The sequence below is a fragment of the Haematobia irritans genome, chromosome 4 (genome assembly GCF_050003625.1).
Source record: "Haematobia irritans isolate KBUSLIRL chromosome 4, ASM5000362v1, whole genome shotgun sequence".
In the NCBI taxonomy this organism is placed as follows: domain Eukaryota; kingdom Metazoa; phylum Arthropoda; class Insecta; order Diptera; family Muscidae; genus Haematobia; species Haematobia irritans.
The window spans coordinates 158,559,943-158,572,122 of NC_134400.1; the positions used below are offsets into that span (position 1 = coordinate 158,559,943).

Consider the following 12,180-nt stretch of genomic DNA (forward strand, 5'->3'; position numbering starts at 1 on the left):
TTTTGACAAAATTTTCTATAAAAATAAAATTTTAACAAAATTTTTGATAGAAATAAAATTTTGACAAATTTTTTTTATAGAAATAAAATTATGACAAAATTTTTTATAGAAATAAAATTTTGACAACAATTTCTACAGAAATAAAATTTGGACAAAATTTTCTACAGAAATAAAATTTGGACAAAATTTTCTACAGAAATAAATTTTTTACAAAATTTTCTATATGCACTAGGCTCAGGTTAGGTTAGGTGGCAGCCCGATGTATCAGGCTCACTTAGACTATTCAGTCCATTGTGATACCACATTGGTGAACTTCTCTCTTATCACTGAGTGCTGCCCGATTCCATGTTAAGCTCAATGACAAGTCCGAGTCCGAACGGCGTTCCACATTGCAGTGAAACCACTTAGAGAAGCTTTGAAACCCTCAGAAATGTCACCAGCATTACTGACGTGGGATAATCCACCGCTGAAAAACTTTTTGGTGTTCGGTCGAAGCGGGAATCGAACCCACGACCTTGTGTATGCAAGGCGGGCATGCTAACCATTGCACCACGGTGGCTCCCTAGGCACTAGGCTTGCCCAATCCCGAAATGTAATTTTTTTGATAATATATATTTTTTTTTTTATTTTAAAGAAAAGTGTCCTTAATCTGATTTTTATTTTCCTTTTGTGTTCTAAAATGCAGTTTACATAAACTTTCATATCATATTAGGTCAATGTTTTTGTTAGTATTCATTTTAGTCAATTAGCATTAAAAAGTAAGCTTCTTTGTGTTGCAATTATCCATTGCAACACAAAAAAGCTTACTTTTTTATAATAATAAAATGCACGATAATTTCACCTAGGAATACTAGGAGGGAGATCGAATGACCTATGATTAAGCCCAAAAATACAATACTCAGTTGTTGTAATGATAGTTGAAGGGGTCCGATGTGCGCTGTTCGTCTTGACAATTGCTGTAAAGCGCCCGATAAATGTAGGCCTCCGGTAATATCGCGCATCCATTTTTTCAAAATTTCGCCGTATTGAAGGTGACGCAAAAAACGATTATACGGTTCAACAAGATACGATTGGGGACGCAGATAGGCACATATCTGATTTAAGACAACAGTCCTAGGAACCATATAAAATTCATCATGCAAACGACGTGAGGCAATAAACGATTGAAGTTGCCAGTAATTTGTTAACAAGGCCACTGGGTGTGTTGCATTCAGCAGTGTTTCAAAGCCAATTTCATCATTGGCGAAATTGGTGAAGATGATCTGATTCGTAGGAATTTGCCAAGCATGCGTTAACTCTTCGTTGAATATATTCTTAATTAGAAAGGTGTAGTTTTGAGCGACTAGCTTTGCCACTGACATAGGAGATGACCCGGGATATTTGTTGAAAGCCTCGTAAAGCTTTCCTCCAAATGTGGCACAAATCATAAGGAATCCCCAGTTCCATACGATGATTACAATATTGGTTGCGAGTAAATGGTAACGTAACAAACGCGCATTCCCAATTGCTAAGCCGAATACATCAAGCCAGGTTACTCGCAAACTCAAATGGGTCTTCACCAGGTGGCGTACAACATAGATCATTGCCATACCCCAAATAACTGTCAGGATAATTAAGAACCAAACTCCAACGCGGAAGGGAGCAACAATCCATTGACCTTCAAGCATATAGTTGCGTTGTTTTCGAATAACCACCACAGATATGCTGTGAAAATAAGGTTCGCTGACAGTAAAATATTGAGAACGTTCTGGGAAATGATAATAGCCCATTAGAATGTCAAATTTCCTATCCATCATAGCTCGAAAAGGACCTGTAAAGGTCCCATTATCAAATACATGACCAACAATCTTTCCATACGATTGCTTTAGTCTTAGCTTGAAATTTAATTTGGCAGCCATGGTTTTTATGATTTTCGCCTCTAAACCCCAAAATTGATCGATACGTTTCTTATCCGATGTTAGATTGTAGCTGAAGAAAGGGGCAGCCAAACGCATATGAAAGTCAATGGGACATTGGTGGAAATCGTGAAATTTATATGGGAATAGATCCGGGGACATGAATTTTCCATCTTGGAATTTATTATATTGATGTAACATAACTTGGCGACACGTTCCCGGTCGGAAAATATCATAGTTGTACAGATTGAAGGTGTAGTTGTTGTCATAGATGGCCACAGCAATGTCCACAATATTTCGCTCAAACGCCTTTTCCACAATACGCTGTAACTCTATGGAGCTATTTAAATGTTTTGCTGAGTCCATTACTACCATATACTGGCCCCTCTTGTCTACGCGACGATTATCGATGTCGGGCAGAAGAGTTCTGGAAGAAAATAATTAGCATGAGATTACATCCTGAAACACTGCAATCCACGTAATTGTTTACAAGTTTACAAAAGCATTTTGACCTGTCGAATTCAGAAATAAAGTTATGCGTGATTGAAATCAAGTGTGATTGCTTTGATGCATGTTAAAGTGAACAAAACAAACGGTAACAGAATTGATCGAAATCCACGCCACAGTTGTTAGGAAATTGAGCTGAACATATCGCGAGAACGGATGGAACACATATTGAAAACTGAGCATGGACTGAAGCCATTGAAGTTCGAAAAAGTGTAAGAGCTCATCCTACTTCTTTGATTGACCACCATAACTCAAGCGGCGCCGATAGTCACTCCCCCTTGTATTCATCGACAATGGGGTAAAAATAAATACCGAATATTATCGGGAAAATGTCGTAAAGACAGTATTGAAGACCATGAAAATTACAACAGGACTCAGAATCATTGCCACGGTTGCCACAGTTGGTAGAATTCTACCAAAAATGATAGATATTTTACTGTTTGGTAGATTTTGCAAAATTTTCCGCTCCAATTAAGATACACAATTTTCATGTGCGTGAAGATAAATTGTAAATTGTAAATAGCTAAGACACAAACCAGACAGATTTAGCGGCGCACCGAATGGGTTAATTGAGTTATGCTAAAGCGACCAAAAAATGGTTATATTTATTTTGACTAATTTTAACCAATAATAAATTAACTAACCGACAAATTTGATACCATAATAAAGGTCTCGGAGTGCACTTTCAGAATATAAGGTCACATGGATAAAAGACACAATAACGATTGAGATATTGCAGAAATAAAACCGCACTAATAGATCATTATTTTTTATAAATTCAGGCCACTGTGCAAAACTGCCCATGATATTTTGGTACCAGGAGAAAGGGCGTGACGTGTATATGGTCGCTATATTCGAAACCAATCCAGAAATTTGTGTTTTATGCAATTTAAAGGAAAAATACTAACTTGGATGTATTAATATAAGGAAAAATGTCCCACTGTGCAAAACTGCCCAGGATATTTTGGTATCGAGAGAAAGGGCGTGACATGTACTTTATGGATAAAATATTTCTAAATTCGAAATCAATCCAGAAAATTGTGTTTTATCCAAGTTAATAGGAAATTACGAACTATGATAGAAATATAAAGAAAACTGGCCCACTGTGCCAAACTGCCCAGGATATTTTGGTATCAGGAGAAAGGGCGTGACATGTACTTTACGGCTAAATGGTTTTTATATCCAATACCAATCCAGAAATGTGTGCTTTCCAATTTTATGCAAAAATGCAAACTACGTTCGAAATATAAAGAAAAATATCCCACTGTGCAAAACTGCCCACGATATTTTGGTATCAGAAGAAAGGGCGTGACGTGTACTTTCTGGCTGTATGGTCGCTATATTCGAAACCAATCCAGAAATTTGTGTTTTATGCAATTTAAAGGAAAAATACTAACTTGGATGTATTAATATAAGGAAAAATGTCCCACTGTGCAAAACTGCCCAGGATATTTTGGTATCGGGACACAGTGGGACATTTTTCCTTATATTAATACATCCAAGTTAGTATTTTTCCTTTAAATTGCATAAAACACAAATTTCTGGATTGGTTTTGAATATAGCGACCATATAGCCAGAAAGTACACGTCACGCCCTTTCTTCTGATACCAAAATATCCTGGGCAGTTTTGCACAGTGGGATATTTTTCTTTATATTTCGAACGTAGTTTGCATGTTTGCATAAAATTGGACAAAGCACACATTTCTGGATTGGTATTGGATATAAAAACCTTTTAGCCGTAAAGTACATGTCACGGTCTTTCTCCTGATACGAAAATATCGTGGGCAGTTTGGCACAGTGGGCCAGTTTTCTTTATATTTCTATCATAGTTCGTAATTTCCTATTAACTTGGATACAACACAATTTTCTGGATTGATTTCGAATATAGAAATATTTTATCCATAAAGTACATGTCACTCCCTTTCTCCCGATACCAAAATATCCTGGGCAGTTTTGCACAGTGGGATATTTTTCTTTATATTTCGAACGTAGTTTGCATTTTTGCATAAAATTGGACAAAACACACATTTTTGGATTGGTATTGGATATAAAATCCTTTTAGCCGTAAAGTACATGTCACGCCCTTTCTCCTGATACCAAAATATCCTGGGCAGTTTGGCACAGTGGGCCAGTTTTCTTTATATTTCTATCATAGTTCGTAATTTCCTATTAACTTGGATAAAACACAATTTTCTGGATTGATTTCGAATATAGAAATCTTTTATCCATAAAGTACATGTCACGCCCTTTCTCCCGATACCAAAATATCCTGGGCAGTTTTGCACAGTGGGACATTTTTCCTTATATTAATACATCCAAGTTAGTATTTTTCCTTCAAATTGCATAAAACACAAATTTCTGGATTGGTTTCGAATATAGCGACCATATAGCCAGAAAGTACACGTCACGTCCTTTCTTCTGATACCAAAATATCCTGGGCAGTTTTGCACAGTGGGATATTTTTCTTTATATTTCGAACGTAGTTTGCATTTTTGCATACAATTGGACAAAGCATACATTTCTGGATTGGTATTGGATATAAAAACCATTTAGCCGTAAAGTACATGTCACGCCCTTTCTCCTGATACCAAAATATCCTGGGCAGTTTGGCACAGTGGGCCAGTTTTCTTTATATTTCTATCATAGTTCGTAATTTCCTATTAACTTGGATAAAACACAATTTTCTGGATTGATTTCGAATATAGAAATCTTTTATCCATAAAGTACATGTCACGCCCTTTCCCCCGATACCAAAATATCCTGGACAGTTTTGCACAGTGGGACATTTTTCCTTATATTAATACATCCAAGTTAGTATTTTTCCTTTAAATTGCATAAAACACAAATTTCTGGATTGGTTTCGAATATAGCGACCATATAGCCAGAAAGTACACGTCACGCCCTTTCTCCTGGTACCAAAATATCATGGGCAGTTTTGCACAGTGGCCTGAATTTATAAAAAATAATGATCAATTAGTGCGGTTTTATTTCTGCAATATCTCAATCGTTATTGTGTCTTTTATCCATGTGATCTTATATTCTGAAAGTGCACTCCGAGACCTTTATTATGGTATCAAATTTGTCGGTTAGTTAATTTATTATTGGTTAAAATTAGTCAAAATAAATATAACCATTTTTTGGTCGCTTTAGCATAACTCAATTAACCCATTCGGTGCGCCGCTAAATCTGTCTGGTTTGTGTCTTAGCTATTTACAATTTACAATTTACAATTTATCTTCACGCACATACAATTTTCTATGGAAAAGAAATTATGCAAAAATTGTCTATAGAAATAAAATTTTGCAAAAGTGTTCTATAGACATAAAATTTTATATGTAATATAATATTTTAACAAAATTATCCTTAGAAATAAAATTGTTGACAAAATTTTCTATAGAAATAAAATTGTTGACAAAATTTTCTATAGAAACAAAATTTGCAATAGAAATAAAATTTGGCAAGAATTTACTATAGAAATAAAATTTTCCTATACAAATTCTATTTTAACCAAATTTCCTATAGAAAGAAATTTTTTACAATATTTTCTATAGAAATAAAAATTTGACAAAATTTTCTGCAGAATCAAAATTAAAAAAATCTATAAATTCAATATAAAATATTTCTTTCGAATAAAAAAACATTTTTTATACTAACCACAAAAATTTGATCAATAACTTAAAAATATATAATTTTTTTTCAATTTGGTAGATATTTGGTTAAATTTTCTTCGAATTTTGGCACATAATTTTTGGGACGAGTGGCAACCATGACTATTGCAATTAAGATTGGCTTAAAACGGAGATTTTTCGTTTCATTTCTACGGCACAATGGGTACCAAAATCTGCGGTAGCAATCCGTTTGCCATTTTGGAGATTATGGTTGGCACTAAGAAATATTAAAGTGTCGATCTTTCAAGACTGTGCTTCGCCGGGAATGTACCGAAAGACCGCGGAGCCCGCGTGTGATGGCTTTGTCGACCGTTTGAAATCCATAATTCGGGTTCAAGGTAGCCAATTCAAACATATCTAAACTGATTCTAAAATTTTATGTTATTTTCTACATTTTTAGTTTTTGCAAAAAAAAAAACTCTGTAGAGGTCATTTGCCCTGAGTATAAACAACACAGTTTTGTTTGTTCTGTCTATGTAAACTTTTGTTCCCACAAAGCAGCATTTTGGGGAGGCTTGCGAACGTCTGCATTGCATCACTAATAGCGGATCTACTACAACAAGGTCTAAATTAAAAAAAAAATAACAAAAATTGTCCATATTTTATTGCAAAAAATGAAGGAGAAAATTTGTTGGAATTTTTGATGGGGAGAAAGTAATGGCTTGCGATGGACGATTATTTACAATTTTTTTCGGAATAAATTCTCAAAGATTTGAAAAAACAAATGTAGCATTTTTTATTATTCCAATTTTTTCTTGTTTTTCAGAAACTAACACAGCCCGATATAAACGAAACAGCAAAAAACAAAAATTAAAAAACCATTTTTTTGGTTTGAACTTTTCAACGTTTTCTACACCCCTCAGTCAAACGTTTTTTTTTTTTTTGTGTAATATTTTGATAATTTGTTTTGTAACGTAATATAGAATATTTGTAAATGTAATATGTATGTAATCTGAATTTGCAATGTTTTAATTTACTTACTGAAATCCTTTGAAGGAATCCACATACCATAGATTATATTTGAAAAATTTGTGTTTCCTTCGATGTCCATCACTAAAAATTTCAAATTTCAATGAATTCTTTCCTCTAAAAGCCTCTGCCAAATGACCGTTAATGACAAACTTCCAACTTTTGGAATAATCTACTCGTATAGCTACACTTAAAAGTCCAGTTTTATTCTCGAAATACTCTACAATGCCTTGTTCAAAACTTCGGGATGGTTTACGTGCATCCAAATACCAGATTTTCGGTTCAAATGTAAATGCCATAATTGGAGTAAAGTTCCATACAACGAAGAGAAATTTTACAATATCCATTATGAATGAGTGATTTACTAGAACTGTGGCAAATCACAAACAGACCAGAACCTTTTAAAAACCAATGGTCATTCTATTGGGGATTGTTAAGTGAAAAATTGCAATTCAGCGATTGTAATAAGCGGAAGAAATTTTCATTTCGAGAGAATGATAAATATCATAGATAAGTTCATGACTATTGAAAACTATTAAATTCTTTGACGAATTTTGTTAAAAGTTTATTTCTATAGAAAATTGTGTCACAATTTTATTTCTACAGAAAATTTTGTCAAATTTTTATTTCTATAGAAAATTTTGTCAAAATTTTATTTCTACTGATAATTTTGTCAGCATTTTATTTCTATAGAAAATTTTGTCAAAATTTTATTTCTATACAAAATTTTGTCAAAGTTTTATTTCTTTAAAAAAATTATGTCACAATTGTATTTCTATAGAAAATTTTGTCAAAATTTTATTTCTATAGAAAATTTTGTCAAAATTTTATTTCTACAGAAAATTTTGTCAAAATTTTATTTCTACAGAAAATATTGTCAAAATTTTATTTCTATAGAAAATTTTGTCAAAATTTTACTTCTATAGAAAATTTTGTCAAAATTTTATTTCTATAGAAAATTTTGTCAAAATTTTATTTCTATAGAAAATTTTGTCAAAATTTTACTTCTACAGAAAATTTTGTCAAAATTTTATTTCTACAGAAAATTTTGTCAAAATTTTATTTCTATAGACAATTTTGTCAAATTTTTATTCCTATAGAAAATTTTGTCAAAATTTTAATTCTATAGAAAATTTTGTCAAAAATTTCTTTCTATAGAAATTTTTTTCAAAATTTTAATTCTATAGAAAATTTTGTCAAAGTTTTATTTCTTTAAAACAATTTTGTCACAATTGTGTTTCTATAGAAAATTTTGTCAAAATTTTATTTCTATAGATTTCTATAGTATGTAACGCCAAGAAGGAGTAATCATAGACCAACCTTTTAGTATACGGATCGGCTTACAATTAAATTCTGAGTCGATTTAGCGACGTCCGTCTGTCTGTCTGTCCGTCTGTCTGTTGATGTATTTTTGTGTGCAAAGTACAGCTCGCAGTTTTAGTCCGATTGTCCTAAAATTTGGTATATGGTCCTGTTTCGGCTCAAAGACGATCCCTATTGATTTTGGAAAAAATCGGTTCAGATTTAGATATAGCTGCCATATATATTTTTCACCGATTTGGTCATAATTGGCGTGCATATCTACCGATCTTCCTCAAATTCCGTTCATCCGAATATTTTATGAGTCTCCAAAAACTTGCAAAATATCAGCCAAATCGATTCAGATTTAGATATAGCTCCCATATATAGCTTTCGCCCGATTTACACTCATTTGCCCACAGAGGCCAATTTTTTGCTCCGATTTAGTTGAAATTTTGCATAGGGAGTGGAATTAGCATTGTAACTATGCGTGCCAAATTTGGTTGAAATCTGTTCAGATTTGGATATATCTCCCATATATAGCTTTCGCCCGATTTACACTCATATGACCACAGAGGCCAATTTTTAACTCCGATTTAGTTGAAATTTTGCACAGGGAGTAGAATTAGCATTGTAGCTATGCGTGCCAAATTTGGTTGATATCGGTTAAGATTTTGATATAGCTCCCATATATATGGTTTTCTGATTTCGACAAAAATGGTCAAAATACCAACATTTTCCTTGTTAAATCGCCACTGCTTAGTCGAAAAGTTTTAAAAATGACTCTAATTTTCCTAAACTTCTAACACATGTATATCGAGCGATAAATCACAAATAAACTTTTGCGAAGTTTCCTTAAAATTGCTCCAGATTTAAAAGTTTCCCATATTTATACCCTGCGCCACACTGTGGAACAGGGTATTATAAGTTAGTGCATATGTTTTTTTACTCAAATTGTGTTCCACCCTAGTGCATTAGCCAATTTAAATTTTGAGTCTATAGATTTTGTGAAAGTCTATCAAATTCTGTCCAAATCGAGTGATATTTTAATGTATGTATTTGGGACAAACCTTTATATATAGCCCCCAACACATTTAACGGATGTGATATGGTATCGAAAATTTAGATCTACAAAGTGGTGCAGGGTATAATATAGTCGGCCCCGCCCGACTTTAGACTTTCCTTACTCGTTTTTTTTTTATAGAAAATTTTGTCAACATTTTATTTCCATAGACAATTTTGTCAAAATTTTATTTCTATAGAAAATTTTGTCAAAATTGTATTTCTATAGAAAATTTTGTCAAAATTTTATTTCTATAGAAAATTTTGTCAAAATTTTATTTCTATAGAAAATTTTGTCAAAATTTTATTTCTATAGAAAATTTTGTCAAATTTTTTTTTTATAGAAAATTTTGTCAAGATTTTATTTCTATAGAAAATTTTGTCAAAATTTTATTTCTATAGAAAATTTTGTCAAAATTTTATTTCTATAGAAAATTTTGTCAATTTTTTTATAGAAAATGACAGAATTGTCTATGGAAATGAAATGTTATTTCCATAGACAATTTTATTTCTATAGAAAATTGTTTCAAAATTTTAATTCTATAGAACATTTTGTCAAAATTTTAATTCTATAGAAAATTTTGTCAAAATTTTATTTCTATCAAAAATTGTGTCAAAATTTTAATTCTATAGAAAATTTTGTCAAAATTTTATTTCTATTGAAAATTTTGTCAAAATTTTATTTCTATAGAAAATTTTGTCAAAATTTTATTTCTATAGAAAATTTTGTCAAAGTTTTAATTCTATAGAAAATTATGTCAAAAATTTATTTCTATAGAAAATTATGTCAAAATTTTAATTCTATAGAAAATTATGTCAAAATTTTAATTCTATAGAAAATTTTGTCAATTTTTTTATAGAAAATTTTGTCAACATTTCATTTACATAGACCAGTCTGTCAAAATTTTATTTCTATAGAAAATTTTGTCAAAATTTTATTTCTATGGAAAATTTTTTCAAACTTTTATTTCTATAGAATGTTTTTTCAAAATTTTATTTACAAAATTTTATTTCTATAGAAAATTTTGTCAAAATTTAATTTCTTTAGAAAATTTTGTCTATATTGTATTTCTATAGACAATTTTGTCCAAATTTTATTTCTATAGAAAATTTTGTAAAAATTTTAATTCTATAGAAAATTTTGTCAAAAATTTATATCTACAGAAAATTTTGTAAAAATTTTATTTCTATAGAAAATTTTGTCAAAATTTTAATTCTATAGAAAATTGTGTAAAAGTTTTATTTCTTTAAAAAAAATTTTGTCACAATTGTGTTTCTATAGAAAATTTTGTCAAAATTTTATTTCTATAGAAAATTTTGTCAAAATTTTATTTCTATAAGAAATTTTGTCAACATTTTTTTTCTATAGAAAATTTTGTTAAAATTTTATTTTTACAGAAAATTTGTCAAAATTTTATTTCATTAGAAAATTTTGTCAAAATTTTATTTCATTAGAAAATTTTGTCAAAATTTTATTTCTATATAAAATTTTGTCAAAATTTTATTCCTATAGAAAATTTTTAATAGAAGATTTTGCCAAATTGTGTTTCTATAGGAAATTTGGTCAATATTTTATTTCTATCGAAAATTTTGTGAAAATTTTAGTTCTTTATAAAATGTAAAATCTACCAAAACATCAAGAATTCTACCAATCTACCAAACAGTAAAAAATCTATCAATTTTGGTAGAATTCTACAAACTGTGGCGACCAAGGTTAGAACTTTATAAAAATCATAAAAATTATTTATTTGCCAAAATATCACAGACCGAATTCGGATCAACCCTTAAAAAGTGATGCAAATTCAGTGCAACGGCAGTTGAAATGGTGGACATCTGTTCTATGACAAGCCCATATAAAATTCATTGCTTCTGCATAAATTGTGCACCACTTCCGGAACCAAAAAGAAAATTTTCAATTCATTTTTGGCGACGATTTTTTTGCTGGGATATGACTCACGCAATTCTTGGGATGTCTTCCACGAAGTTCTAGTTTTTACTCACATATAGTGAACTTGCGAATGACGTATGGCACAGTGACACCTAGAAAACCAGTGAAACTATCCATTAATGTCAGCAGCATTATGGAGAAGAGTTAAAACACCTTTGTTTAGTTTTAGGGTGTTCAGCACAAACTGGAATAAAGAACATAAGCCCTTCTGCTCCCCTCAAACTAGAAATGGATAATATTTGCAACAAAATTATTAAATATAAAATCTCATAAGTAAATTATGTCACCTTCCAGCAAAAATCAAGTCGTTAGTCGTTTTCAGTTGACTTGATTGCGTTTCGAAGACAATTGTTTTACTTTAATATATCCCAAATGGATGATTCCATCTAAAGTAAGCAGCTTATGTCTTAAACTGTCTCGTCATCTCCTTGCTAGTTTAGCTGAATGGCTCAGTATACCAACCATTCAACAATCACTTTGCCACTTAGTCAGACACAAGCAAAGGAGTTGAGGTCAATGGAGTTATTCGAACGTATTGCCCACCAATAAACAATGATGGCAACAACTTCAGCCACCAAGATAAATTATTCACCTATTTATCCAAGAAACCCGCCTACCAACATCTCAAGTACCACTAGGTTTTTGAACAAAAACAGAACTGGTAACTTCTCAAGTACCATTATCCAATTTTATGGCATCACTTGTTGTCATTTTAAGGTGAACAGACAAAACTGGTGCAAAGTGCGGCCAGACCGAAACGCGTGTACCCTTCACACGCCAAGAAGAAACATGATCACCTCAAACATACTACAACAAGAGCAAAGTGTTATTT

General features: G+C 31.4%; 1 protein-coding gene across 1 annotated transcript; it reads right to left on the reverse strand.

The window, feature by feature from the left end:
- Positions 1-803: 803 nt before the first annotated feature.
- Positions 804-11,480, reverse strand: LOC142235838 (uncharacterized). Its single transcript, XM_075307092.1, has 3 exons — positions 11,402-11,480; positions 7,052-7,409; positions 804-2,322 (listed from the first exon to the last, which is right to left on the reverse strand). Exons 1-3 carry the CDS (start codon positions 11,478-11,480, stop codon positions 804-806), a joined length of 1,956 nt encoding a protein of 651 aa, XP_075163207.1.
- Between the last annotated feature and the right edge of the window lie 700 nt (positions 11,481-12,180).